The following is a 27,904-nucleotide window of genomic DNA, read 5'->3' on the forward strand; positions in this document are numbered from 1 at the left end:
TCTTGTTAAGTTAAAAGCTATTCATTGACACTTATGTTTTTATTTCTTTGTTAACATTTATTAATTGAGTTAAAGTTTCTGTTTTATGATTTTAAAAGTATTCCTTATTTCTTTTAATCACTAAAATATATTCCTATGTAGAGGTGTAGTTACCCTAACAGTATTTTATTTAACTTTTATTTTTTACCTGATATAAACCTTTTTTTTATTTCATTATTTAAGCAATTTTATAAATTGAAACAATAAAATAAAGTTTATTATTAAAAACTTAAAAAGATTTATAAAGTGTACAAATTTTTAATTCGTTTAATATTTTATATATATACGGGAGAAACATATTTTGTTTTAAAACAAATATCATCATATTGGTTTTTGAAATATCGGCCCACACATTTTTTCCTGGCGGATTCAACTTATAGTTCGTTGTTTAGAAGTATAGTCGGAATTCGGACTTTCCAGTCGGAATTTAGAGATTTGAGGATATTTTAGAATGTAATAGGCACTTTTTAAGTACCTACTGCATTCTTACCCCCGAATTTTAATTTTTAAATACCCCTAAATTTATAGTTCTTACACAGTTATCATAGTTATCTTATGGTTTTTTCAAGAGTGCTTGGAGATTTGTAAAGAGTAATTTAACAAACATCGATTCTGCCATTTTTGTTTACTCTTTTTCTTTTTTTTTTTTTCTCGTTTGGCCTTCAGCAAAGGCCGAGAATAAAAACAAATTTACCTTAAGTATATTTAATGATCTAACTAAAGCTTTTGACACCGTTGATCGTTGCATTTTGTTAGAAAAGTTAAAGTATTATGGGGTAATAAATAAGAACTACATTTGCATTAATAGTTATCCTAGTATTAGAAAACAATATGTTCAAAACTAGGAGTTCGAAATACTTAAAATCCCGTGTGGAGTAACACAAGGATCAATAATAGGCCCTCTCTTATTCTTAGATTATATAAACAACTTGAGAAATGCATCAGCCAAATTAAACCCAATTATGCTTGCAGATGATGAAATTTTTTTTACTTTCCAACCATAATATCAAGCAATTTTATGCTTACATAAACTTTGAATTGAATAAAAGATAAGTGATTGGTTTACAGAAAATAAACTTTAATTAAACATTAAAAAATGTAATTATTTTTTAAAAAAAAAAAAAGCTAATTAAAATATAATGATAAAATCTTAAAATCATTAAACACATCAAAGTTTAAAGCTCTCTTTTAGTTATTTATGTATTGGTTAATATATTTTAAATCTTTGAGTGTTTAAATTGGAAATTTAACATCTTACTTATATCTGCAGTCTATTAGAACTTTTTGACAATCTATATTTTTTAAGAAACTCTATGAAAAGATTGAGATGGTATTGCATTACCCATACTTTCTTTGTGTCCCGATCTGTTTTTTAAATTGTCTTATTTATTTATATTGTTTTAACGTGAAACCTTTATTTTATTCAAAAGCAAAATATATACTACTAAAAACAAAGCAACTTTATATACTATTAAAAAAAAAAAGGCAAACAAAAAAAAAGGGTTCCTAAACCAGAGAAATCCAACCTTTTTACAGAGCAGGCATTATTTTATTTGAGGACCACTAATTTAATTTTTGAAAAATTAAACTAATTTAAAACATTAATTTTAAAAGGATGATCCCTCTCACAAGGGTGAATCCAAAGGGTTATTCCTCCCCACTCGTTTTTGAATACTTTGATTTATAAATCTATATATTTAACTCAGCACGTTGTTTAAAAACATAAGTAATTTAGGGAGGCTGTTTAAAAGAGGAATGACACTTTAATAAAACTGTGTGGTGCAAATATTAAATTAAGGGCCTACTCGGTAACAAACTATTGAATCCAAAAATTATCCCTTGATAGATCATCTGTATCCGACAAATTAAAGAATTTCCCTTGCTTTGACAAATTGTTAGTCTGTACTATTTGGGTTTCTGGCAAATTGTTATTGTACTATTGGGGATAAGGCCTGTTTTGAAGAGTTTTTGAGGACTCAAAAACCAAAATACATATATTGATACATAAATGGAAAATTAACATATACAGAAAATTAGATAGATTGTGATATATTCAAACATGCAAAACGTCAAATTCAAATAAACATATTTTTACTTTATTATTATTACATATTATTCACTATTAATTTATATAATTTATTCCTGTGTTTTTGGTGACAGAGAAAATAAATGCCAGACACAACTATGAGGCTGTTTATTAATTACGTCAACCCCCCCCCCACCTCCTCCTCACCAAACTTCAAGAGACACAACATTTGATTACCTCTTACCCTCCAAACACTACGTTACAAACGACTACTAACGCTGCTTCAAATTACTTTTTTTTAAGTAAATAAATTTATTAAAAAAAGTAAAACTGTTGACGTCCACTTTTCTTGACCTACTACTCTCCCCCTTGTCAACAACTGTCAAAGCATTTAAGAATCCTCCTCCCCCTATTTTGTTGACATCATTAATGTAAAGCCCAAATAATAGAAATGACCAGAATCCTATTATATCAGCTATTCTGTGTAAGAAAAAGCTGAAAATCTATAATTACTTTTAAAGCAGGGGACTTGCTTGACCTCTTATCACATTTTATGCTTCTAATTTTATTAAAAATGTGTGTACACGGCATAAAGTCATCCAGGATAATCAAAAAAAAGTTGTTTAGTTTTGTCAAAATAACGTTATTCTAACAATAACTTGATTAGACAATTAGTTGTAAGATACACGTTTTTAATAAGAAACGAGTTTATAAGAAACTAGCACTAGCAGCCCCAAAATCTTAAGAAACTTTTAGTGATAAGTTACTTTTGAATAATAAACTTATTTAAGATTTGGAGGAATTTTTCTTAACTTTTACCTACTTATTACATCAAGATTACACAAAGTTATTATCTACAACGGAGAACAACAGTTTAAATTAAACAGAGAACAACATTATCTACAACGGAGAACAACAGTTTAAATTAGTATTTCATTTGCATGTGCAATCAAATGGAATTCTATTAAGAAACTTTTAGTACTAGATTTAGAACAAGCTTTAAAATAAGAAACTTTCAAATACTAACCCATTAGCTTGGTTTCTTATAAAAAAAAAAAAAAAAAAACTTGTAAGCTATAACAAATTTTCAAAATATTGTTGAAATTATTCACAATAGACTTAAAATAATACAACGAATAAAGCTGAATAGATATTTTAATATTATAATTTAACAAAATGTAAAAAATTTTCTTTATTGAACTACATTAGAATTTATAAATATGTAGATTTTAAAATATGTTGACCTTTTTCTAGATAACTGATTAGAATTCTGTATTCAGCATTTAACTTATAAGTAAAAAAAAAACTTAGGAAAATGCTACAGATATTTAGTAGAATTCAGTAACTAAATAACTAAAAAAATTTAGGTGCTACTGTTGATAAGGACTGCGAATAGTGTTTATCACCTAAGCATCTAATTCATCTGTGCTCATTTTGACTATAACTGTGATCAAAATAAACAGTCTTAATCGAAAAAGGTTTTGTAGTAGCTTTTGTTTCTAATCCAATCAACAACAACAACAAAAAAAACTTTGACTTTTTAACCATTAATTTACAGGGTAACTGTATTTATCTCAAAGATTTTTATTGCTGTAACACAGTCTGTACATATGATACATTCCAAATGTATCACATCACAAATGTCATTGGTGATGCATGGAATAAACATTTGCAGAGTATTGTACATCAGTAATATATGACAGCAATCTATTATTGAAATCAGTAATCTAATTATTTAAAAAGTTGTATTTACAAAAATAGCATATAGAAAACATTACTTCCTTTACTTCAATTGAATTCCTAGATTAACTTCATTTTTAATAACATCATTTTTTATAAGCTCATCATAACATGTTAAACATTAGGAGTTCAACTAAAAAGTAAAACTATTTGCAACAAATTTTTTGGTGCTTCCCAAATATATCAAGTTTAAGATACAAAGGTTTGATCCAAGGTATTGGTTTAAATATCTGAATGTTCATTAAAACATATTTTATTTTATTGATATGCTAACTAGTGTTGCTCCTTTAAAAGCATCTTGTGAAATTTTTATGATCATAAAAAAGTTGTAAGTCTTTTTTAGAATCAATAAAATCATTTTTGACAGTTTTTTATGTTGAAAAGTTCTGTTAAATATTTCATTCTCTGTTAAATAAGCCCATATTTTCAACTGTTGTGATTAATTTGTAACTTTATCAGAATACAAGCTTTATTAAAAAGATTTTCACTATGCCAAATAAACATTGATCGATATAAAATGAAATTGTTAATAGAAATTCGTTTTAAAAAGAATCCAGTACATTGAAACTACACTAATGATGTTTGGCAATCAAAGATCACATTTTAAGCTTCACCATTTATTTACCTTTGTTGTCAACAAAGAGCTAAGCCGGCTTAGCTATTTGCCTAAAATTCGCAATTTTTGGTACCAATAATAATTTTGGTACCAAAATAAAATCGTTTCTATTTACGGCTCTACCAACTATTAACATAATAATAATAATAATAATAATAATAATAATAATAATAATAATAATAATAATAATAATAATAATAATAATAATAATAATAATAATAATAATAATAATAATAATAGTAACAATAATAATAATAATAAAAATAATAATAATAATAATAATACTAATAACAATAATAATAATAATAATAATAATAATAATAAAAATAATAATAATAATAATAATAATAATAATAAAAATAATAATAATAATAATAATAATAATAATAATAGTAACAATAATAATAATAATAATAATAATAATAAAAATAATAATAATAATAGTAATAATAATAATAATAACAATAATAATAATAGTAGCAATAACAATAATAATAAAAATAATAATAATAATAATAATAATAATAATAACAATAATAATAATAATAAAAATAATAATAATAATAATAATAATAATAGTAACAATAATATTATTAATAATAATAATAAGAATAATAAGAATAATAAGAATAATAGTAATAATAATAATAATAATAATAATAATAATAATAATAATAATAATAATAATAATAATAATAATAATAATAATGATAAAAATAAAAATAATAATAATAATAATAATAATAATAATAATAATAATAATAATAATAATAATAATAATAATAAGAATAATAGTAATGATAATAAGAAAAATAATAATAATAATAATAATAATAATAATAATAATAATAATAATAATAATAATAATAATAATAATAATAATAATAATAATAATAAGAATATAAAAAGGCTAGACAACACAATGTAGTAACACTAGCAAATAACACCACAACTTAACAAGATAGTTTATTAACTTAAATACTTGGACTAAAAAGTTACATAAGTTCAGTGTGTTACCCAGGAATAAAATTTATACAGCGTTATCATAATATTGGGAATTTTCTTTCGGCTGTCGAGCAAAAAAAAAAAAAAAAAAAAAAAAAAAGTCCTTCATTTTTTGGTTTAGTGAAAATAAAAAGTCTAAAATAAAAAACAAATAAAAAAACAAGCGAAATGAAAAATCTAAAGAACAACTGACGTCAATTAAAAAATAACGCATTTTATTTCTTTTTAAATAAATTGCTACGCTTTTTAAAAGGCTTTCAATTGAATGATTTGCTACGCTTTTTCTTTTGTAAATAAAGTAATTGTTTTCGATCATCTAAATTATTTTCTTCGTTTACTAAGTATTTCTACGTTTCTTGCGTAACACTTAAAATCTAAGTCTGTTAATTAAAGGTCGTTTTATTTAAATGATTTTATGTACTTTTGGGAAATTTTGAAAATTTGGGAATTCCGCGTTATACGCGGTGCCATCAGGCTAGTTAACACCCTGATAAGTTTTATTAAATCTCCCTATCATCTTACAGAGAGGAGAGAAAGAAAGTGTTTCCAAAGCAGCATGTCAACGAAAGTAAAAAAAACAGAATAAATAGTAGTAACTGGTTTTATTATGTTATTAGTAAAACAAAACTATTTTTACCTTGATTAAAAGCTAATTTCCAGCATTTCTTAATTAAGCTCCAGCTTCTCTTTAACTGTTGACTAATGATTAATAGAGTAAAAATCACATCATACTAAATTTACAAAATTAAAACCATGTTTCAACAGTAAGCTAACTAATCAAGAGATGACAAAGGGAAGACAAACTAGAAAAAAAAAAAAAGAAAAAAAGAACATCATTATGATAGAAATCGTAAAAAAAGTAAAATTATTTAAATTTAAAAGTGTTAATTGTTACTATAAACAGTTAAACTCATAGTTTGCTTTGTTCTAAAGTGTCTAAAGTAAAATCAAAATAACAGACATTAACACTGCTTGACACTGAATTCTGTCAAGTAAGTTTTCTGCTCACCGAGCAGCATTTCTTACATTTCAACAATCATTAACTTCATCCAGCCTAGATCTATTTTTTTCATTGACAACTTTTTTCAAGTTGCCTATTAGCATTTACATTAACAACTTCGTTGAGCCTAATACTATCTATTTCAATTTCACTATTATCATTAAACATATTACCAGTAATCTTACTATTGTTACAACTGAATAAATGAACATAAAAGAATCTTACAAATTGTGATCTTTTCTAATTAAAGACTTTATTTAAACTTAAGATTTATTGAAGTCCATATCTTTTTATATGTTTACACACATTTGTCATTTATCAAAAATATTAAACAATAGTTATTTACATCAATTATTTTTAATTTAACAAATAATCTAGGCGGCAATGCACAATGGAAAAATATGATCATTTTTTTTCAAAAGAAATTATTTTTTCTATTCTGTTAATTTTTCAAAGAAAGAATATTTATATAGATAAAGAGAAATATAAAATATACTGAAATATAGAAAGATTTATGTTTACAAACTTTCATGTCAACAGATTACAGTCAGTTTTCCATGTTAAATGCATAAAGTATATATCTAATATGAAGTAAATCCAATATAAAATAAAACAAAATAGTAAACTTACTCAAATCAGAATCAGTTACACTGTGTGAAGTAACTAAAAAGCACTTCAGTTCTTTTCAATTGTTCTAAAAAATAAATTTCAGCTCTTTCCAATTGCAGGTCAAATCATTATATTTCAACCAATTTCAAGAAAAATTTGTGGGGTACCATCTCTGATTTTCCTGGTTTTTACATATCATTATCTACACAATGTAAATAGGTTAAATGTGCAATTTCAGAGTTCCAAGTGCAACGGTTTAAAAGTTAAAGCCTTACAAACACTCTCAGGTAGCCCCCCTCGGTTCCTCGAATGGTAAAAATAGACGACTTGAAGGCCTTATAACTTTTTTCTAGCTTTCAAAAAGTGGCTCATTTTTTCTAGAACTATTTTCTAGATAGTTCTGTCTTAAAAATAATGATTTTCATTAGCTTGTATCATGTTAGAAAAAAACTACAGCCTCCTCAACTTTGGAAAAATTCTGAAAAATGCTAAAAAAAGGCAAAATGAAGTTAACCGTACTATTTTCTATTCATCAACAAGTCCTTACATGTTAGTTTTCTGATTAGCTACAATTGTCTGCAACAAGTGGGCAAAATATAAGCAGCTTGTTACATTTTAGAAATCAGTTTTATCTAAAAATATATAGTCCACTTTACTAAAGAGTCCCATTTTCAGCCATTTGCGGATGGCTCGTAAATTTTTCTAACACTTTGTATTGATCTGATATTAACAGCAAATAAGGCCATTAGATCTAACTATATGAAAATGCAAACATCACAAACTTGTCATGTTCACAACAAAAATGGGAGCATTTTTTAATAACCCTACTTTTCAGTTATCAGGGTTGAATAGTGTTATTGGAAACCAAGGCCCCTTCAACTTGCTTCCTGGCCCATAGAAATATAACCTATCATAAGTCACTTCCTAAAAAAAAAAAGATATGGTTGGTTACTTTCTCCCTAATCTGGACTTTATACTGGATAGGAGCACAACTAAAGGGGTAATAACTATCCCAGCTAGCACACTTACGTTGGGCCAACGTATGTAAAACCATCGCGAACGTCGGCTGTTTTTTCCAATGCAAAACCAACGTTGATCCAATGTCATATGTTTAATGATGAAATTGATACCGACGGAACTAAAAACAACTGGAAAATTTACATTGGTCCAACGTATGTTTTTACATCGCAAAAAGTTAATTGCTTTTACGATGTAAATCCAACGTTGATCCAATGTATTTAAATTGACTTTGATTCAACCAACGTTGAATAAATGTATGTTTTTACTTCGCAAAAAGTTTATTGTTTTTACGATCTAAACCCAACGTTGATCGATGTAATATATATTGATCGTAAAAACAATAAACATTTTGCGATGTTTTTAAGGGAAATGTGTGTTTTTTTTGCTTTGTTTATTAATTTTTTGCCTCTTTTTTGTCAACTTTTTGCGATGTATTTTCATATGGATGATCAACGTTGATCAAATTTATGCAAAAACATCGCAAAAAGTTGTTAGTTTTAAAGTCCCTTAATCGTAAAATTAGCTTTTTTCTGTTGCATTCATATATGGATGCAATGTTGATCGAATCTATGTAAAAACATTGCAAAAGGTTGTTAGTTTATATATTAATATATATTAATATATATATATATATATATATATATATATATATATATATATATATATATATATATATATATATATATATATATATATATATATATGTATACATAAACCTGCTTTGTAAAACACAAAAACAAAAACGTAGTTTTATTAAGTACTTAATTTTACATAATATAAATTCTTTTATATACATTCCAGTGTATACTATTCACACATCATTTTGACAAGTAATGCGTTTCCCTGTAGGTGCGAAATTCATTAACCTATTTTATTAAGGCTTGGTACAATGTGTTATATTATGAGCAATATGTTATACATTATATTATGTTAATATATTATATTATATTATATTATGAACAATATGTTAAATTCATAGCAGCCGAGAGAAATTTCGGGCCCCGGGGAACTTTTCTTAAGGGGCCCTCATTATGATCAATTGTATACCCAGGACCAAAAGAAGCGTGTTCTGATCATTGAAAATTAAAAATAAAAGTTAGTTAAATCTTTTAAAAATTACTTTAAAAAATTATTTGTACACACACGGGGCCCCGGGAATCTTCCCCGTCCACCCCCCCCCCCTTTCGGTGGCCATGGTTACATTATGTACAATGTTATATTACAAACTAAAATAAAAAGAACAAATTAATTCAATAATTAACCACGTGCTCTACTTCCTTAAATAGGACGTTATATTGCTTATAAAGGTAATGTTATTTTTCATAATTAATTCACAATTTTTTTATTATTTTTAATTTAAAGAAAGTTAGTTTTTTGTTGGATGAATATTAAACAGTTGATAAAATGGTAATCTATTCATTGAAAAGGGTTAAATTTATTACTTTTTATTATATATATTTTGAATTGAAAAAAATACACCAAAATTTCCAAAGCCACTTTCAATTTTATTATATAATATAACAATTATATTATATTATACAACTTCTTTTTGAAGTTTGCACACAGGCAGGCACAAATACTTTGTACTTTATATATTATAAAAATAATAATAAAATGTATATTATATTATATTATGTCATTTAAATTAAGGTTAATGGATATGATATAAACGTGTCAATAGATATTTTATAGATTTCACTCTATATATACATGTATATATTATATTTATTAAAAATAATTTCATATAGTTTAATATAGTTTATTAATGTATACTTATAGTCTAACAAATATAATGAGCATTTCTTACACTACAAAGCGTCGGAGAATAAAAAATTAAGGTTGAGAAAGATATGAATGATATTTATAATGAAAGCAGAGCCAGTTTTGTTTGTAACCAATCAAACCATATGCAATTGAATTCTACATTCATAATGGAATCATTTGTCAATCAAAATCATTTGGAATATAACACATCCTCCACTTTTTCTAGTTTTTCTGACCTTGATGATAATTATCAAGGTTCTCAACAAAATGAATTATTTGATGATGATATAGATGATCTAATTAACGATGAAAAAGCCTATAATAATCAGTGCGCAGAAACTTTATTTCATAAATGTAATAGTAAAAATATATGTGAAAAGTTAGGTCAATGGTCTGTCACATATAGTATTTCACAGGTTGCTCTAAGTGCTCTCTTTCCTATACTAAAAGAAGTTGTCCCCTCTCTTCCAAAGGATCCTCGCACTTTGTTAAAAACACCCCGCAAGTATGATTTAAAATTGTTAACAGGTGGTGGTGAATATTATCATGTTGGTTTAGAAAAGGGTATTCGAAATATTCTGAAAAACACATTACCAAAATCAACTCATTTGGAATTGCAATTCAGCACAGATGGTTTACCTTTATTCAAGAGTAGTAGCATTACTCTCTGGCCAATCCTGGGAATGATCAAGAATGTTAATGATAAAGTTTTTGTTATTGGGTTGTTTTGTGGAAAAGAGAAACCTGCTCATGCTGAAGAATTCTTGGATGATTTTGTTACAGAAACAAGTAATTTACTACTGAATGGTATATGTATTAATAATATTCAATATTTTATCAAAATTCATTCATTTGTGTGTGATGCTCCTGCGAGAGCATTCATAAAAGGAATAAAGTATCATTCAGGCTACAATTCTTGTGAAAAGTGTATTCAAAAGGGTGATTATTTAGGGAAAGTAATTTTTACCAAAACTAATGCTCCTTTGCGTACTGATGAGTCATTTAGCAATATGATTGACAGTGATCATCATGCAAAACCTTTTCCTTTAAATTTACTTAAAATTGGTGGTGTTACTCAGTTTGGATTGGATTTTATGCATCTCGGCTGTTTGGGTGTGATGAAACGATTTCTTTCATACTGGAAAGGTCCAGTTGGTCCTCTTAAGGTAAGACTAGGATCAAGAGATGTTTTAAAAATATCGGATAACTTATTATGTTTAATTTCATATATTCCTATTGAGTTTGCTAGAAAACCTCGTGCTCTAAAAGAAATTCTGCGATGGAAAGCAACAGAGTTTAGACTATTTTTAATGTACTTAGGCCCCTTTGTCCTAATTAATATACTGCCTACGGATTTATATAACCATTTTATGCTGCTATATATTGCAGCAAGAAATCTTGCTAACCCAAAAAGTATAAACTCAGATTATGACTATGCAAATAATTTATTAGTACAGTTTGTTAGCACTGCTGCAGATTTTTATGGAAAAGAATGTCTTGTTTATAACGTACATTCCTTGATTCATTTGGCAAATGATGTTAAAAACTTAGGTTCTTTAGAAGAATTTAGTAGCTTTCGTTATGAAAATACGCTTGGAAAATTGAAGAAATTGATACGTAAGCCTCAATCACCAATCCAACAGATATTAAGAAGACTCCATGAAAAAAACATGTTTAAAGAGGATCTGATCTCTCTATTTCCTATATTGAGCCATGAACACATCGATGGGCCGCTGATATCTAATTTAAAGGGAAAGCAATATAAGCTTTTTCAAAATAGTCTTTGGAAAATTAAAGTATCAGATAATAATAATTGTTTAATATTAAAAGATGGTACAATAGTTCTTGTCAGAAACGTAGTTAAAATGGATAATGAGATTTTTTTAATTTATGAAAAGTTTTTATTTGTATCTGATGCATTTAAATACCCATTACCTTCTTCTAAAGTAGATATATACATGGTAAAAAAACTTACGAACAAATTGATTTATTCCTGTCTAATTTCAGATGTGGTTACCAAGTGTATGTTTTTTCCTTATGATGAGGAATCATATATAATTATTCCACTTTTACACAGTTGAACAATTAAAATATTAAACAAACAAAATATTGATTATATATTTATTTAAAGTATTATTTAAAGTATTTGTAATTTTGTTTTTTAAGTATAAAATATGTATAATCAATGTTCTTTTTTTTATGTGTTAAAGGCTTTCTAATTAAGGCTAAATATTTAAAAATCATTATAATATAAAGTAACTATGCTAATTAATGATGATAGAACTACTAATATATTTCAGTATATTATTAGTAAATGTATAATTTTGTAATTAGGTAATAATATTTTAATAATGTTTATGCATTTGATTTTGCAATAGAAATCAATAATATAATATGGAATATGCTATAGTTTATTTTGAAAAAGAAAACTCAGTAGCAATAGTACCGATTAGCTGGATTTCTAAGGAACCTGGCTCATGTTATTGGCCACCATATAGGGCAAATAGATTAGAAGCTGCCACTAAAAATAAAGAAATGCCTGAAGAAAATTGGGAGTGTCATACTAATACTCGAGTTTTAAGACGCTATGGTAAGTACTGAAACATAAATTTAAAATGTTTACAGTTTATTTTAACACCTATTGCACAATTATGATTTTCTTTTCTTAACAAAAGATATAACTTTTCCAACTAGACTGATGTTAGTGGTTTGTTGCAGGCATTATAAAAGTATAAGCCAATATAAAATTTTTTTTAAAATATTTTTTTAAAATTAATCTAAGAATATATTTATATTTTTTTAAACAAGAAAGTTTTCTAGCTATAAAATTGAAAGTATATATTTATATTAAAAGATAAATTGGAATTTTGAAGCTCATATTCAAATTTGCTTGTTTTTAAAACATGTTTTGTAAACTTTATTTTCTTTTATTTTAAATATATTTAAATTTACTTAAAGAAACGTACAAAAAAGCCAGAAATAATCTTCATAACGCTGAATTGGATACATCTGCTCTTGATTCTAAAAGTCCTGAAAAATTTGACAGAAAACGAAAAAGTTCTGTAGAACATATTACTGAAGCTGCTCATATGAGTTTCATGCCAATGTCATGCCCAACAGTACCATATCCTTCAATTCCGGAACATATGACCGGTTTAGTTGCTGTAACTGACAAAGGTATTTTAATTATTAAATCAGTTTAGATCTCTAAACTATAAAATTCAGTTTGTACTGAATTTTATAGTTTTATACTTTTTAATTAAATTTGTAATTACTTAATTTATTATCTAATTATTATATTATTATTTAATAATATAATTAATTAAATAAGAAGTAAATAAATCAGAAATTAGAATTAATTATTAATCAGATAATAAGGTTTATTTATATAATTGTTTAATTATTATCTAATATATAATTATTTTATTATGTAATTTATAATAATAATTAATTTGTCATCTAGTAATTAACTTTTTATCTAATAATTATATTATTATCTATTAACATAATTAATAGCTAATAATATAATTAATATCTAATAATTATATTATTATTTAATAATATAATTGTTATCTAGTAATATAGTTAATATCTAATGATATAATTATAAACTAATAAAATAATTATTATCTAATAATGTATTATTATTTTATAATTATATTATTTTGTAATTATAGTATCTAATAATTATGTAAATAAACTTTATTATCTGATTATTAATTAACTCTATTTTCTTATTTATTTAAAGTCCATACTACAGATTTACAAGAAAGTAAAAGAAAGAAGAAAAATATCAATAATATTGACTCAGTCAGTGTTGCAGGAGTAGGTAATAAAATTTTGATTACATACATGATAGGGTGGATCTTTTTTTACCAACTTTTTATTTCTTATAACCGAATGTCTGTAAACATTCACTATAACAAAAAAAGATTATTTTCTTCATAAAATCAAAATCAAAATTTTATTTAAAATTTTTCTTACTCCATTTTATCTTTTTGCTTGTGCTACATTGGAAACTTTAAGACATTCGCTTATCTAGTATGTTCTAGAAGTAGCACAAGAACAGTTTCCTTTTGTATATTATTAAGTTTATTATTATATTTTCTTTACCTTTTCCAACAACTTAAATTTTTTTTAAACTGGTCAATGTCTTAGTTTATGTTTTTGTTTTATATTTTAGCAGAACTATCAGGTTCAGTCACCAGTGGTACAATAAGTAAAGTTCTACCTCGTCTTGCTTCAATTCAGGTTGATATTAATGAAATTAAAAAAACACAAGAAGCAATCCTAAATACTATGCGAAAAATGGTACATGTTGATATTACTGATTTACCAGATGGCATTAAGTTGCCTATTACAACAGAAAAAGAACTTAATGATTTAGAAGAAAAACTTGGTTGCAGGGATACCTGGACCGCTTTGGTAATCTAAGAATGTTTTAAAAATATTTAATTTGAGTAAATACAAACTCATGTATATATATACATTATAATATTAATAATATATTTATTATATTGTTTATGTGTGTATATATTATTATATTTATAAGAGTTTATTTGGGGATGACACTTTTATATGGATTGTGGCGAGTAAAGTATATAAAGTATGTATAAAAGCTTCCTGATGATCCTGTCAAAGGAGAAACAGCTTGTTGAAGATAGATAAGTGTTTTTACTAATTTATAAATATATATATAGTTATAAATTAGTAAAAACACTTATCTATCTTCAACAAGCTGTTTCTCCTATAAATATATATATATATATATATATATATATATATATATATATATATATATATATATATCACTTGCGGTTCTCCCTAAATCAGTCTATGTATGTACCATTTATATATATTTATAAATATATTTGTTTATATAAAATATATAATTATGTAAATATGTAAATAAAATATATAATTTTAATCTTTTCAGAAAACGTATCTTGGAACTACTGGCGGAAAGGATTGTGGCTCTACTACAAGAAATATTTTAAAGAAGATATTTAATAACAAAGTAGCAATGAAATTAAATTTTGCAGGACGTGGGGGTAAGATGGGGATTAAGAGCTTGCAAATAACACAAGCTATAAAAGGTATATAACAATGTATTTTATGTTTAAAGATATCGGTATATACTTTTATTTTTCTACTTAATTATTTCATACTTTTTAGTAAATAAGGCATACTTTTAAAAATAATTATTAACTTCATTAAAGTATTACCTTTTTTAGTCTAACTTTGATATTGTTTTTACTTTTACTATTTGGTATTGTCTTTACTTTAAGCTGCTGTCCATCTTAACAAAGCAGTAAAATCAACTGATGCGGATATTGAAGAGGTGATAAAACAATGGCTGAGATATGCATGCGATCGTGATAGCGGAAGGAGGGCGGGAAACAGGAAAAAACTAAAGAAAAAAATCCATAATGAAAAAGAAAGCGATGAATTTTATGAGAGTAGTGATAAATAATTTGTTTTCTTTTGAATAATATAATCTTTACCATGTTAAACGGTGTTCTTTCTGTATACGTATTGCCTTTAAGCTAAATGGTTTATCTATAGAATCTATTTAGAATGCGGCGCCAAGTATTGGCACCAATAAGCGCCAAGTATTTGGCATTTCTATATAGAGACGCAACGTTGTATTTATGTTGATTCAAATTTGTATTTTATGTTGAATCAACGTCGTATTTTATTTTGATTAGACGCAGTGCCGGTTTTAGCACTACCAGCGCCCTGGGCGAGATTTCTACGGCGCCCCTAACTCAATTTAACCCCATACAAAAAAAGGCTAAATTTCGCCCCTTTATATTCGGCACCCTGGGCCATCGCCCAACCAGGCCCTACCCTAATGCCGCCACTGATTTGACGTTGCGTCTCTATATAGAAATGCCAAATACTTGGCGCTTATTGGTGCCAATACTTGGCGCCGCATTCTAAATAGATTCTATAGATAAACCATTTAGCTTAAAGGCAATACGTATACAGAAAGAACACCGTTTAACATGGTAAAGATTATATTATTCAAAAGAAAACAAATTATTTATCACTACTCTCATAAAATTCATCGCTTTCTTTTTCATTATGGATTTTTTTCTTTAGTTTTTTCCTGTTTCCCGCCCTCCTTCCGCTATCACGATCGCATGCATATCTCAGCCATTGTTTTATCACCTCTTCAATATCCGCATCAGTTGATTTTACTGCTTTGTTAAGATGGACAGCAGCTTAAAGTAAAGACAATACCAAATAGTAAAAGTAAAAACAATATCAAAGTTAGACTAAAAAAGGTAATACTTTAATGAAGTTAATAATTATTTTTAAAAGTATGCCTTATTTACTAAAAAGTATGAAATAATTAAGTAGAAAAATAAAAGTATATACCGATATCTTTAAACATAAAATACATTGTTATATACCTTTTATAGCTTGTGTTATTTGCAAGCTCTTAATCCCCATCTTACCCCCACGTCCTGCAAAATTTAATTTCATTGCTACTTTGTTATTAAATATCTTCTTTAAAATATTTCTTGTAGTAGAGCCACAATCCTTTCCGCCAGTAGTTCCAAGATACGTTTTCTGAAAAGATTAAAATTATATATTTTATTTACATATTTACATAATTATATATTTTATATAAACAAATATATTTATAAATATATATAAATGGTACATACATAGACTGATTTAGGGAGAACCGCAAGTGATATATATATATATATATATATATATATATATATATATATATATATATATATATATATATTTATAGGAGAAACAGCTTGTTGAAGATAGATAAGTGTTTTTACTAATTTATAACTATATATATATTTATAAATTAGTAAAAACACTTATCTATCTTCAACAAGCTGTTTCTCCTTTGACAGGATCATCAGGAAGCTTTTATACATACTTTATATACTTTACTCGCCACAATCCATATAAAAGTGTCATCCCCAAATAAACTCTTATAAATATAATAATATATACACACATAAACAATATAATAAATATATTATTAATATTATAATGTATATATATACATGAGTTTGTATTTACTCAAATTAAATATTTTTAAAACATTCTTAGATTACCAAAGCGGTCCAGGTATCCCTGCAACCAAGTTTTTCTTCTAAATCATTAAGTTCTTTTTCTGTTGTAATAGGCAACTTAATGCCATCTGGTAAATCAGTAATATCAACATGTACCATTTTTCGCATAGTATTTAGGATTGCTTCTTGTGTTTTTTTAATTTCATTAATATCAACCTGAATTGAAGCAAGACGAGGTAGAACTTTACTTATTGTACCACTGGTGACTGAACCTGATAGTTCTGCTAAAATATAAAACAAAAACATAAACTAAGACATTGACCAGTTTAAAAAAAATTTAAGTTGTTGGAAAAGGTAAAGAAAATATAATAATAAACTTAATAATATACAAAAGGAAACTGTTCTTGTGCTACTTCTAGAACATACTAGATAAGCGAATGTCTTAAAGTTTCCAATGTAGCACAAGCAAAAAGATAAAATGGAGTAAGAAAAATTTTAAATAAAATTTTGATTTTGATTTTATGAAGAAAATAATCTTTTTTTGTTATAGTGAATGTTTACAGACATTCGGTTATAAGAAATAAAAAGTTGGTAAAAAAAGATCCACCCTATCATGTATGTAATCAAAATTTTATTACCTACTCCTGCAACACTGACTGAGTCAATATTATTGATATTTTTCTTCTTTCTTTTACTTTCTTGTAAATCTGTAGTATGGACTTTAAATAAATAAGAAAATAGAGTTAATTAATAATCAGATAATAAAGTTTATTTACATAATTATTAGATACTATAATTACAAAATAATATAATTATAAAATAATAATACATTATTAGATAATAATTATTTTATTAGTTTATAATTATATCATTAGATATTAACTATATTACTAGATAACAATTATATTATTAAATAATAATATAATTATTAGATATTAATTATATTATTAGCTATTAATTATGTTAATAGATAATAATATAATTATTAGATAAAAAGTTAATTACTAGATGACAAATTAATTATTATTATAAATTACATAATAAAATAATTATATATTAGATAATAATTAAACAATTATATAAATAAACCTTATTATCTGATTAATAATTAATTCTAATTTCTGATTTATTTACTTCTTATTTAATTAATTATATTATTAAATAATAATATAATAATTAGATAATAAATTAAGTAATTACAAATTTAATTAAAAAGTATAAAACTATAAAATTCAGTACAAACTGAATTTTATAGTTTAGAGATCTAAACTGATTTAATAATTAAAATACCTTTGTCAGTTACAGCAACTAAACCGGTCATATGTTCCGGAATTGAAGGATATGGTACTGTTGGGCATGACATTGGCATGAAACTCATATGAGCAGCTTCAGTAATATGTTCTACAGAACTTTTTCGTTTTCTGTCAAATTTTTCAGGACTTTTAGAATCAAGAGCAGATGTATCCAATTCAGCGTTATGAAGATTATTTCTGGCTTTTTTGTACGTTTCTTTAAGTAAATTTAAATATATTTAAAATAAAAGAAAATAAAGTTTACAAAACATGTTTTAAAAACAAGCAAATTTGAATATGAGCTTCAAAATTCCAATTTATCTTTTAATATAAATATATACTTTCAATTTTATAGCTAGAAAACTTTCTTGTTTAAAAAAATATAAATATATTCTTAGATTAATTTTAAAAAAATATTTTAAAAAAAATTTTATATTGGCTTATACTTTTATAATGCCTGCAACAAACCACTAACATCAGTCTAGTTGGAAAAGTTATATCTTTTGTTAAGAAAAGAAAATCATAATTGTGCAATAGGTGTTAAAATAAACTGTAAACATTTTAAATTTATGTTTCAGTACTTACCATAGCGTCTTAAAACTCGAGTATTAGTATGACACTCCCAATTTTCTTCAGGCATTTCTTTATTTTTAGTGGCAGCTTCTAATCTATTTGCCCTATATGGTGGCCAATAACATGAGCCAGGTTCCTTAGAAATCCAGCTAATCGGTACTATTGCTACTGAGTTTTCTTTTTCAAAATAAACTATAGCATATTCCATATTATATTATTGATTTCTATTGCAAAATCAAATGCATAAACATTATTAAAATATTATTACCTAATTACAAAATTATACATTTACTAATAATATACTGAAATATATTAGTAGTTCTATCATCATTAATTAGCATAGTTACTTTATATTATAATGATTTTTAAATATTTAGCCTTAATTAGAAAGCCTTTAACACATAAAAAAAAGAACATTGATTATACATATTTTATACTTAAAAAACAAAATTACAAATACTTTAAATAATACTTTAAATAAATATATAATCAATATTTTGTTTGTTTAATATTTTAATTGTTCAACTGTGTAAAAGTGGAATAATTATATATGATTCCTCATCATAAGGAAAAAACATACACTTGGTAACCACATCTGAAATTAGACAGGAATAAATCAATTTGTTCGTAAGTTTTTTTACCATGTATATATCTACTTTAGAAGAAGGTAATGGGTATTTAAATGCATCAGATACAAATAAAAACTTTTCATAAATTAAAAAAATCTCATTATCCATTTTAACTACGTTTCTGACAAGAACTATTGTACCATCTTTTAATATTAAACAATTATTATTATCTGATACTTTAATTTTCCAAAGACTATTTTGAAAAAGCTTATATTGCTTTCCCTTTAAATTAGATATCAGCGGCCCATCGATGTGTTCATGGCTCAATATAGGAAATAGAGAGATCAGATCCTCTTTAAACATGTTTTTTTCATGGAGTCTTCTTAATATCTGTTGGATTGGTGATTGAGGCTTACGTATCAATTTCTTCAATTTTCCAAGCGTATTTTCATAACGAAAGCTACTAAATTCTTCTAAAGAACCTAAGTTTTTAACATCATTTGCCAAATGAATCAAGGAATGTACGTTATAAACAAGACATTCTTTTCCATAAAAATCTGCAGCAGTGCTAACAAACTGTACTAATAAATTATTTGCATAGTCATAATCTGAGTTTATACTTTTTGGGTTAGCAAGATTTCTTGCTGCAATATATAGCAGCATAAAATGGTTATATAAATCCGTAGGCAGTATATTAATTAGGACAAAGGGGCCTAAGTACATTAAAAATAGTCTAAACTCTGTTGCTTTCCATCGCAGAATTTCTTTTAGAGCACGAGGTTTTCTAGCAAACTCAATAGGAATATATGAAATTAAACATAATAAGTTATCCGATATTTTTAAAACATCTCTTGATCCTAGTCTTACCTTAAGAGGACCAACTGGACCTTTCCAGTATGAAAGAAATCGTTTCATCACACCCAAACAGCCGAGATGCATAAAATCCAATCCAAACTGAGTAACACCACCAATTTTAAGTAAATTTAAAGGAAAAGGTTTTGCATGATGATCACTGTCAATCATATTGCTAAATGACTCATCAGTACGCAAAGGAGCATTAGTTTTGGTAAAAATTACTTTCCCTAAATAATCACCCTTTTGAATACACTTTTCACAAGAATTGTAGCCTGAATGATACTTTATTCCTTTTATGAATGCTCTCGCAGGAGCATCACACACAAATGAATGAATTTTGATAAAATATTGAATATTATTAATACATATACCATTCAGTAGTAAATTACTTGTTTCTGTAACAAAATCATCCAAGAATTCTTCAGCATGAGCAGGTTTCTCTTTTCCACAAAACAACCCAATAACAAAAACTTTATCATTAACATTCTTGATCATTCCCAGGATTGGCCAGAGAGTAATGCTACTACTCTTGAATAAAGGTAAACCATCTGTGCTGAATTGCAATTCCAAATGAGTTGATTTTGGTAATGTGTTTTTCAGAATATTTCGAATACCCTTTTCTAAACCAACATGATAATATTCACCACCACCTGTTAACAATTTTAAATCATACTTGCGGGGTGTTTTTAACAAAGTGCGAGGATCCTTTGGAAGAGAGGGGACAACTTCTTTTAGTATAGGAAAGAGAGCACTTAGAGCAACCTGTGAAATACTATATGTGACAGACCATTGACCTAACTTTTCACATATATTTTTACTATTACATTTATGAAATAAAGTTTCTGCGCACTGATTATTATAGGCTTTTTCATCGTTAATTAGATCATCTATATCATCATCAAATAATTCATTTTGTTGAGAACCTTGATAATTATCATCAAGGTCAGAAAAACTAGAAAAAGTGGAGGATGTGTTATATTCCAAATGATTTTGATTGACAAATGATTCCATTATGAATGTAGAATTCAATTGCATATGGTTTGATTGGTTACAAACAAAACTGGCTCTGCTTTCATTATAAATATCATTCATATCTTTCTCAACCTTAATTTTTTATTCTCCGACGCTTTGTAGTGTAAGAAATGCTCATTATATTTGTTAGACTATAAGTATACATTAATAAACTATATTAAACTATATGAAATTATTTTTAATAAATATAATATATACATGTATATATAGAGTGAAATCTATAAAATATCTATTGACACGTTTATATCATATCCATTAACCTTAATTTAAATGACATAATATAATATAATATACATTTTATTATTATTTTTATAATATATAAAGTACAAAGTATTTGTGCCTGCCTGTGTGCAAACTTCAAAAAGAAGTTGTATAATATAATATAATTGTTATATTATATAATAAAATTGAAAGTGGCTTTGGAAATTTTGGTGTATTTTTTTCAATTCAAAATATATATAATAAAAAGTAATAAATTTAACCCTTTTCAATGAATAGATTACCATTTTATCAACTGTTTAATATTCATCCAACAAAAAACTAACTTTCTTTAAATTAAAAATAATAAAAAAATTGTGAATTAATTATGAAAAATAACATTACCTTTATAAGCAATATAACGTCCTATTTAAGGAAGTAGAGCACGTGGTTAATTATTGAATTAATTTGTTCTTTTTATTTTAGTTTGTAATATAACATTGTACATAATGTAACCATGGCCACCGAAAGGGGGGGGGGGTGGACGGGGAAGATTCCCGGGGCCCCGTGTGTGTACAAATAATTTTTTAAAGTAATTTTTAAAAGATTTAAATAGTTTTGACCTTTTAAAGATTTAATTAACTTTTGTTTTTAATTTTCAATGACCAAAGCACGCTTCTTTTGGTTCCGGGTAAATAATTGATTATAATGAGGGCTCCTTCCCCGGGGCCCGAAATTTCTCTCGGCTGTTATGAATATAACATATTGTTTATAATAAAATATAATATAATATATTAACATAATATAATGTATAACATATTGCTCATAATATAACACATTGTACCTAGGCCTAATAAAATAGGTTAATGGATTTCGCACCTACAGGGAAACGCATTACTTGTCAAAATGATGTCTGAATAGTATACACTGGAATGCATATAAAAGAATTTATATTATGTAAAATTAAGTACTTAATAGAACTACGTTTTTGTTTTTGTTTTTTACAAGGCAGGTTTATGTATATATATATATATATATATATATATATATATATATATATATATATATATATATATATATATATATAAACTAACAACCTTTTGCAATGTTTTTACATAGATTCGATAAACAGTGCATCCATATATGAATGCAACAGAAAAAAACTAATTTTACGAATAAAGGACTTTAGAACTAACAACTTTTTGCGATGTTTTTACATAAATTTGATCAACGTCGATCATCCATATGAAAATACATCGCAAAAAGTTGACAAAAAAGAGGCAAAAAATTAATAAACAAAGCAAAAAAAACACACACATTTCCCTTAAAAACATCGCAAAATTTTTATTGTTTTTACGATCAATATATATTACATTGGATCAACGTTGGGTTTAGATCGTAAAAACAATAAACTTTTTACGATGTGAAAACATACATTTATACAACATTGGTTGAATCAAAGTCAATTTAAATACATTGGATCAACGTTGGGTTTAGATCGTAAAAACAATAAACTTTTTACGATGTAAAAACATACATTTATTCAACGTTGGTTGAATCAATGTCAATTTAAATACATTGGATCAACGTTGGATGTACATCGTAAAAGCAATTAACTTTTTGCGATGTAAAAACATACGTTGGACCAATGTAAATTTTCCAGTTGTTTTTAGTTCCGTCGGTATTAATTTCATCATTAAACATATGACATTGGATCAACGTTGGTTTTGCATTCGAAAAAACAGCCGACGTTCGCGATGGTTTTACATACGTTGGCCCAACGTAAGTGTGCTAGCTGGGCTGCATTATTGTTCAAAGGTAATACTCAAAAAAAAATTTAGTTAATCATAAAACTGCAATTTAATCTTTATTACGTTGATTTTTTTACAGTTGATTGAATTGCTAATAACTTAAGGCAAAAGTAGGACAGTGGGTTCATACATTACTGGCAATAAGAAGCAGAACAAGACTAATCAAGCCATTATAATATTGAATTGATGTTTTGTTTAAATAAATAAATTTTTTTTACAAAGTGTGAGTTTCAATTTTATTAGTTAATTTTAACTATTTATCTAAAAATCCAATGATTCTATATGGTATACCATTTTCCAAATGTAAATATATAATCATTTATAACTCAAAATTACTTACCTTGATATTTTTCTGTTTTTTAAACTTTGTTATTAATTGTTGAATCTTATATATGTATGTATGTATGTATGTATGTATGTATGTATGTATGTATGTATGTATGTATGTATGTATGTATGTATGTATGTATGTATGTATGTATGTATGTATGTATGTATGTATGTATGTATGTATGTATGTATGTATGTATGTATGTATGTATGTATGTATGTATGTATGTATGTATGTATGTATGTATGTATGTATGTATGTATGTATGTATGTATGTATGTATGTATGTATGTATGTATGTATGTATGTATGTATGTATGTATGTATGTATGTATGTATGTATGTATGTATGTATGTATGTATGTATGTATGTATGTATGTATGTATGTATGTATGTATGTATGTATGTATGTATGTATGTATGTATGTATGTATGTATGTATGTATGTATGTATGTATGTATGTATGTATGTATGTATGTATGTATGTATGTATGTATGTATGTATGTATGTATGTATGTATGTATGTATGTATGTATGTATGTATGTATGTATGTATGTATGTATGTATGTATGTATGTATGTATGTATGTATGTATGTATGTATGTATGTATGTACGAGGTGTGTTCAAAAAATACCCGGAATTTTTAATTTTCCCGGGTTTAAAGAGTCCGATTGTCAGCATTTTTTTTTTTTTTGTGTTGGTATACATGCCCCTAAAGTATGATAAAAAGCTCAGCTATATTAATTGTTTACTTTGTCTGTAGTAGTCGCTAAGGTTCGACGTGTTTTTATGAGCTCGGCGATTTTTGCTTGTTTAAAAAATGGAAGAATTGAAGAGTCAAAGAATTTGTGTTAAATTTTGCGTTAAAAATGAAATAAAGTGTAACAAAGTGTGTGAAATGTTACAAAAAGCCTATGGTGAGTCTGCTATGAAAAAAACAAGTGTTTACGAGTGGTTTAAGCGTTTCCAAGATGGCCGCGAAGACGTTGAAGATGAAAAACGCTCCGGTCGACCCAGCACGTCAATAATCGATGAAAACGTGAAAAAAGTGGAAAAAATGGTTATGAATGATCGCCGAATCACAATAAGAGAAGTTGTTGATGAAGTTGGCTCATGTCATAACATTTTTTCAAATGTTTTGGGCATGAAACGAGTGGCAGCAAAATTCATTCCAAAACTGCTGAATTTCAACCAAAAAAACAATCGCATGAACATCGCTCAGGAGCTACTAAATGACGTCAATGACGATCCAAGTTTGCTTGAAAGGGTCATAACTGGTGATGAAGCATGGGTGTACGTTTATGACGTCGAAACCAAAGTACAATCGTCACAATGGAAGCACCCTGAATCACCGAGACCGAAAAAAGCACGTCAAGTTCGATCAAATGTTAAGGTTTTGCTTACTGTTTTCTTCGATTATAATGGCGTAGTTCATCATGAGTTCTTACCACAAGGTCGTACGGTTAATAAGGAGTATTACCTTGAAGTTATGCGACGTTTACGTGAAGCAATCCGAAAAAAACGCCCCGATTTATGGCAAAACAGTTCATGGCTTTTGCACCACGATAATGCACCTGCTCACTCGTTGTTGCTTGTTCGTAATTTTTTGGCCAAAAACAATACCGTGGTCATGCCCCAACCTCCATATTCACCAGATATGGCTCCGTATGACTTTTTCTTATTCCCAAAAATGAAGAAAAACTTAAAAGGCCGTCGTTTCATAAGCATAGATGACGTTAAAAGCGCATCGCTGAGTGAACTAAAGGCTATCCCAAAGATCGAGTTTGAGAAGTGCTTCAAGGATTGGCAGAAGCGCTGGCACAAGTGCATAGTATCTAATGGGGACTACTTTGAAGGAGACAACATTAATGTAGACGAATAAATAAATACTTTTTCGAAAAAACGAAAATTCCGGGTATTTTTTGAACACACCTCGTATGTATGTATGTATGTATGTATGTATGTATGTATGTATGTATGTATGTATGTATGTATGTATGTATGTATGTATGTATGTATGTATGTATGTATGTATGTATGTATGTATGTATGTATGTATGTATGTATGTATGTATGTATGTATGTATGTATGTATGTATGTATGTATGTATGTATGTATGTATGTATGTATGTATGTATGTATGTATGTATGTATGTATGTATGTATGTATGTATGTATGTATGTATGTATGTATGTATGTATGTATGTATGTATGTATGTATGTATGTATGTATGTATGTATGTATGTATGTATGTATGTATGTATGTATGTATGTATGTATGTATGTATGTATGTATGTATGTATGTATGTATGTATGTATGTATGTATGTATGTATGTATGTATGTATGTATGTATGTATGTATGTATGTATGTATGTATGTTAGGGTGTGACAGTTGCCCCTAAAATATTAAATTTTTATTGTAGAGGGCTGTTCATAATTTTAGTATTGCATATTGGTCTAACTAGCATTTATGTGAAATTTCAAGAAGATTGTGCGATTTTTGTGGTAGCTCCGACCTTGCAAAGTTTTTGTTTTTTATCATTTTTATTCAATATATTGGGCAGGCAATATATTGGGCAGGATCCGACTGGCAGTAAGGGGCCTGGAGGCAAGACATAGATAAGGCCCTTATGGTAACAAAAAATTAAACAAAAGATAATATAAACCCTTAATCACTTAAGGGTTTAATTTTGGTTATTTGGAGATAAGGGTAGAGGATATTTCTGATAATGTTATTCAGTAAAATGTGACAGTTTAATTCTAGAAATAACTACAATATTTATTGCATTTTTACAAAATTGAAGCATATAAACATTTATTATTATTACTTATGTCTTTTTGTGTGTTTTACTTGTTCATTTTTTTTATAGTTAGGCCCAGGACCTTCGTGTCTGGCAGGGGCCAGGGGGAATATACCCCAGACTCCCAACCCCTCGACCCTAGTTTGACCCTGATGTTTATTACCATTTGTTAATGACTTTGAACTGTAACTTGAACTCCTTTCAGAAAAATAAATATTGATATTTTTCAGATAAATATTATTGTATGTCATTACATATTACTGTTATTGTATTTTGTAGTATACAATAATGGATAAAAAAAGTACACAAAAAATATATAAAATTGTTACTTGGCACCAATCCTGGAGGTGATGACAAGAAAATTAAAGGTTCTAAATTGCCAACACAGAGACAAGTATTGCTATGCCTTTTATCAAACCTGAAGGATTTGCACTGGGATCAAGCTTTATCTGCAACTATAGGAAATGTGCTCTTACACTATCAGAAAGCCAATATCCCAACTCTAGAAGGCAGAAACAATATTGGTAGAGTAATCAAAGATTACTATGAAAAGGAATTCATTAGTTTGATGAAATTGAAAGATTATAGAAGACGAGAGGATGAACCTAGAATGTGGGCATGTGGGGGTGACCTTTACAAGCTATGTCTAAATGCAAGGACAGCCCATCGGTATAGAACCGCCATTGTACCTGAAATATGTTTGAAGATCAAAGAAACTTGGATGCCATCGCCTACAATGCTTGTGCATTGGGATGGAAAACTTATGTACACTCTTGATTCAAAAGGAACAGATGACCAATTGCCAATTCTTGTTTCTGGGGCTGTTTGGACAAAGCTCCTTGGCGTTCCTCCACTTCCAAAATCAACTAAAGAAACTGGTAAAGTTCTTGGAGACATCATATCAAAAGCAACTAAAAAACTTCTTAGAGAATGAAATTGTGAAGAAAATGTTATTGGTATGGTTTTTGATACAACTTCATCAAATACAGGTAAACTTAATTAATTAAATTTAGAATATATGAATAAAGATCTTACATCTACACTGTAGATGTATGCATTTTCAGGAAAGAGAACTGCCGCATGTGTATCTTTAGAGAAGTAATTAGATCGTGCCCTATTCTGGTTTCCTTGTTGAAGACATGTGGGTGAATTACTTTTGAGTCATTGCTGGGAGGGTTTGAAAGTTGAGACATCAGCTAGTCCAAGTATTTTGATCTTTCAAAGGTGAGTCTAATTGAATATACCATTAATAATACCTTCAATCAATGAAGAGACACATATAATTGTAAAAAGCTACTTTTAAAAATTGGGATGAGTGAACTTACTCTTTATATTTTTAACTTACAAGCTAACATTTATTTACTATCTTTTTCACTTTTCTAGGTTCAAAAAACATTTCCCTCAACTATCATCAGATGAACAAGCGAAGTATCATTACCCTAATATGATGTTTATAAAAGAAGAACACCAGGAAGAGATGGCTAATTTTTTTCGTGAATCTTTAACACAATCTTTCACACGAGGTGACCACAAAGAGCTGGTTCAGCTTTGTTTGCTTAT

At 26.9% G+C, this 27,904-nt stretch overlaps 4 protein-coding genes and 2 long non-coding RNA genes across 6 annotated transcripts; 3 read left to right on the top strand and 3 right to left on the bottom strand.

Moving 5' to 3' along the window:
* Window positions 1-3,340: 3,340 nt before the first annotated feature.
* Window positions 3,341-8,304, bottom strand: LOC149877891 (uncharacterized). The gene is made up of 4 exons (XR_016447892.1): window positions 8,065-8,304; window positions 7,057-7,120; window positions 6,064-6,125; window positions 3,341-3,772 (listed from the first exon to the last, which is right to left on the bottom strand). It is a non-coding gene; the product is annotated as an uncharacterized LOC149877891 (long non-coding RNA).
* A 1,601-nt stretch (window positions 8,305-9,905) lies between these two features.
* On the top strand, window positions 9,906-11,900 carry LOC149877892 (uncharacterized). Its single transcript, XM_090074258.1, has one exon. It carries the CDS (start codon window positions 9,906-9,908, stop codon window positions 11,898-11,900), a length of 1,995 nt encoding a protein of 664 aa, XP_089930384.1.
* Window positions 11,901-12,030: 130 nt separating this feature from the next.
* LOC149877893 (uncharacterized) lies at window positions 12,031-15,001 on the top strand. Its single transcript, XM_090073710.1, has 5 exons — window positions 12,031-12,409; window positions 12,778-12,996; window positions 13,568-13,648; window positions 14,003-14,244; window positions 14,756-15,001. The coding sequence occupies exons 1-5, from the start codon at window positions 12,214-12,216 to the stop codon at window positions 14,921-14,923; spliced, it is 906 nt and encodes a 301-aa protein (XP_089929836.1). The 5' UTR covers window positions 12,031-12,213; the 3' UTR covers window positions 14,924-15,001.
* Window positions 15,002-15,707: 706 nt separating this feature from the next.
* LOC149877894 (uncharacterized) lies at window positions 15,708-23,184 on the top strand. Its single transcript, XR_016447891.1, has 3 exons — window positions 15,708-15,830; window positions 15,925-16,109; window positions 23,064-23,184. It is a non-coding gene; the product is annotated as an uncharacterized LOC149877894 (long non-coding RNA).
* Window positions 16,153-19,125, bottom strand: LOC149877895 (uncharacterized). The gene is made up of 5 exons (XM_090073709.1): window positions 18,749-19,125; window positions 18,162-18,380; window positions 17,510-17,590; window positions 16,914-17,155; window positions 16,153-16,398 (listed from the first exon to the last, which is right to left on the bottom strand). Exons 1-5 carry the CDS (start codon window positions 18,942-18,944, stop codon window positions 16,231-16,233), a joined length of 906 nt encoding a protein of 301 aa, XP_089929835.1. The 5' UTR covers window positions 18,945-19,125; the 3' UTR covers window positions 16,153-16,230.
* LOC149877896 (uncharacterized) lies at window positions 19,258-21,252 on the bottom strand. The gene has a single exon (XM_090074259.1). The coding sequence runs from the start codon at window positions 21,250-21,252 to the stop codon at window positions 19,258-19,260; it is 1,995 nt and encodes a 664-aa protein (XP_089930385.1).
* Window positions 23,185-27,904: the final 4,720 nt, after the last annotated feature.

Source organism: Hydra viridissima, unplaced genomic scaffold (assembly GCF_058129835.1).
Source record: "Hydra viridissima isolate aposymbiotic clone 2 unplaced genomic scaffold, HvirCarnegie_v1 scaffold_16, whole genome shotgun sequence".
In the NCBI taxonomy this organism is placed as follows: Eukaryota; Metazoa; Cnidaria; class Hydrozoa; order Anthoathecata; family Hydridae; genus Hydra; species Hydra viridissima.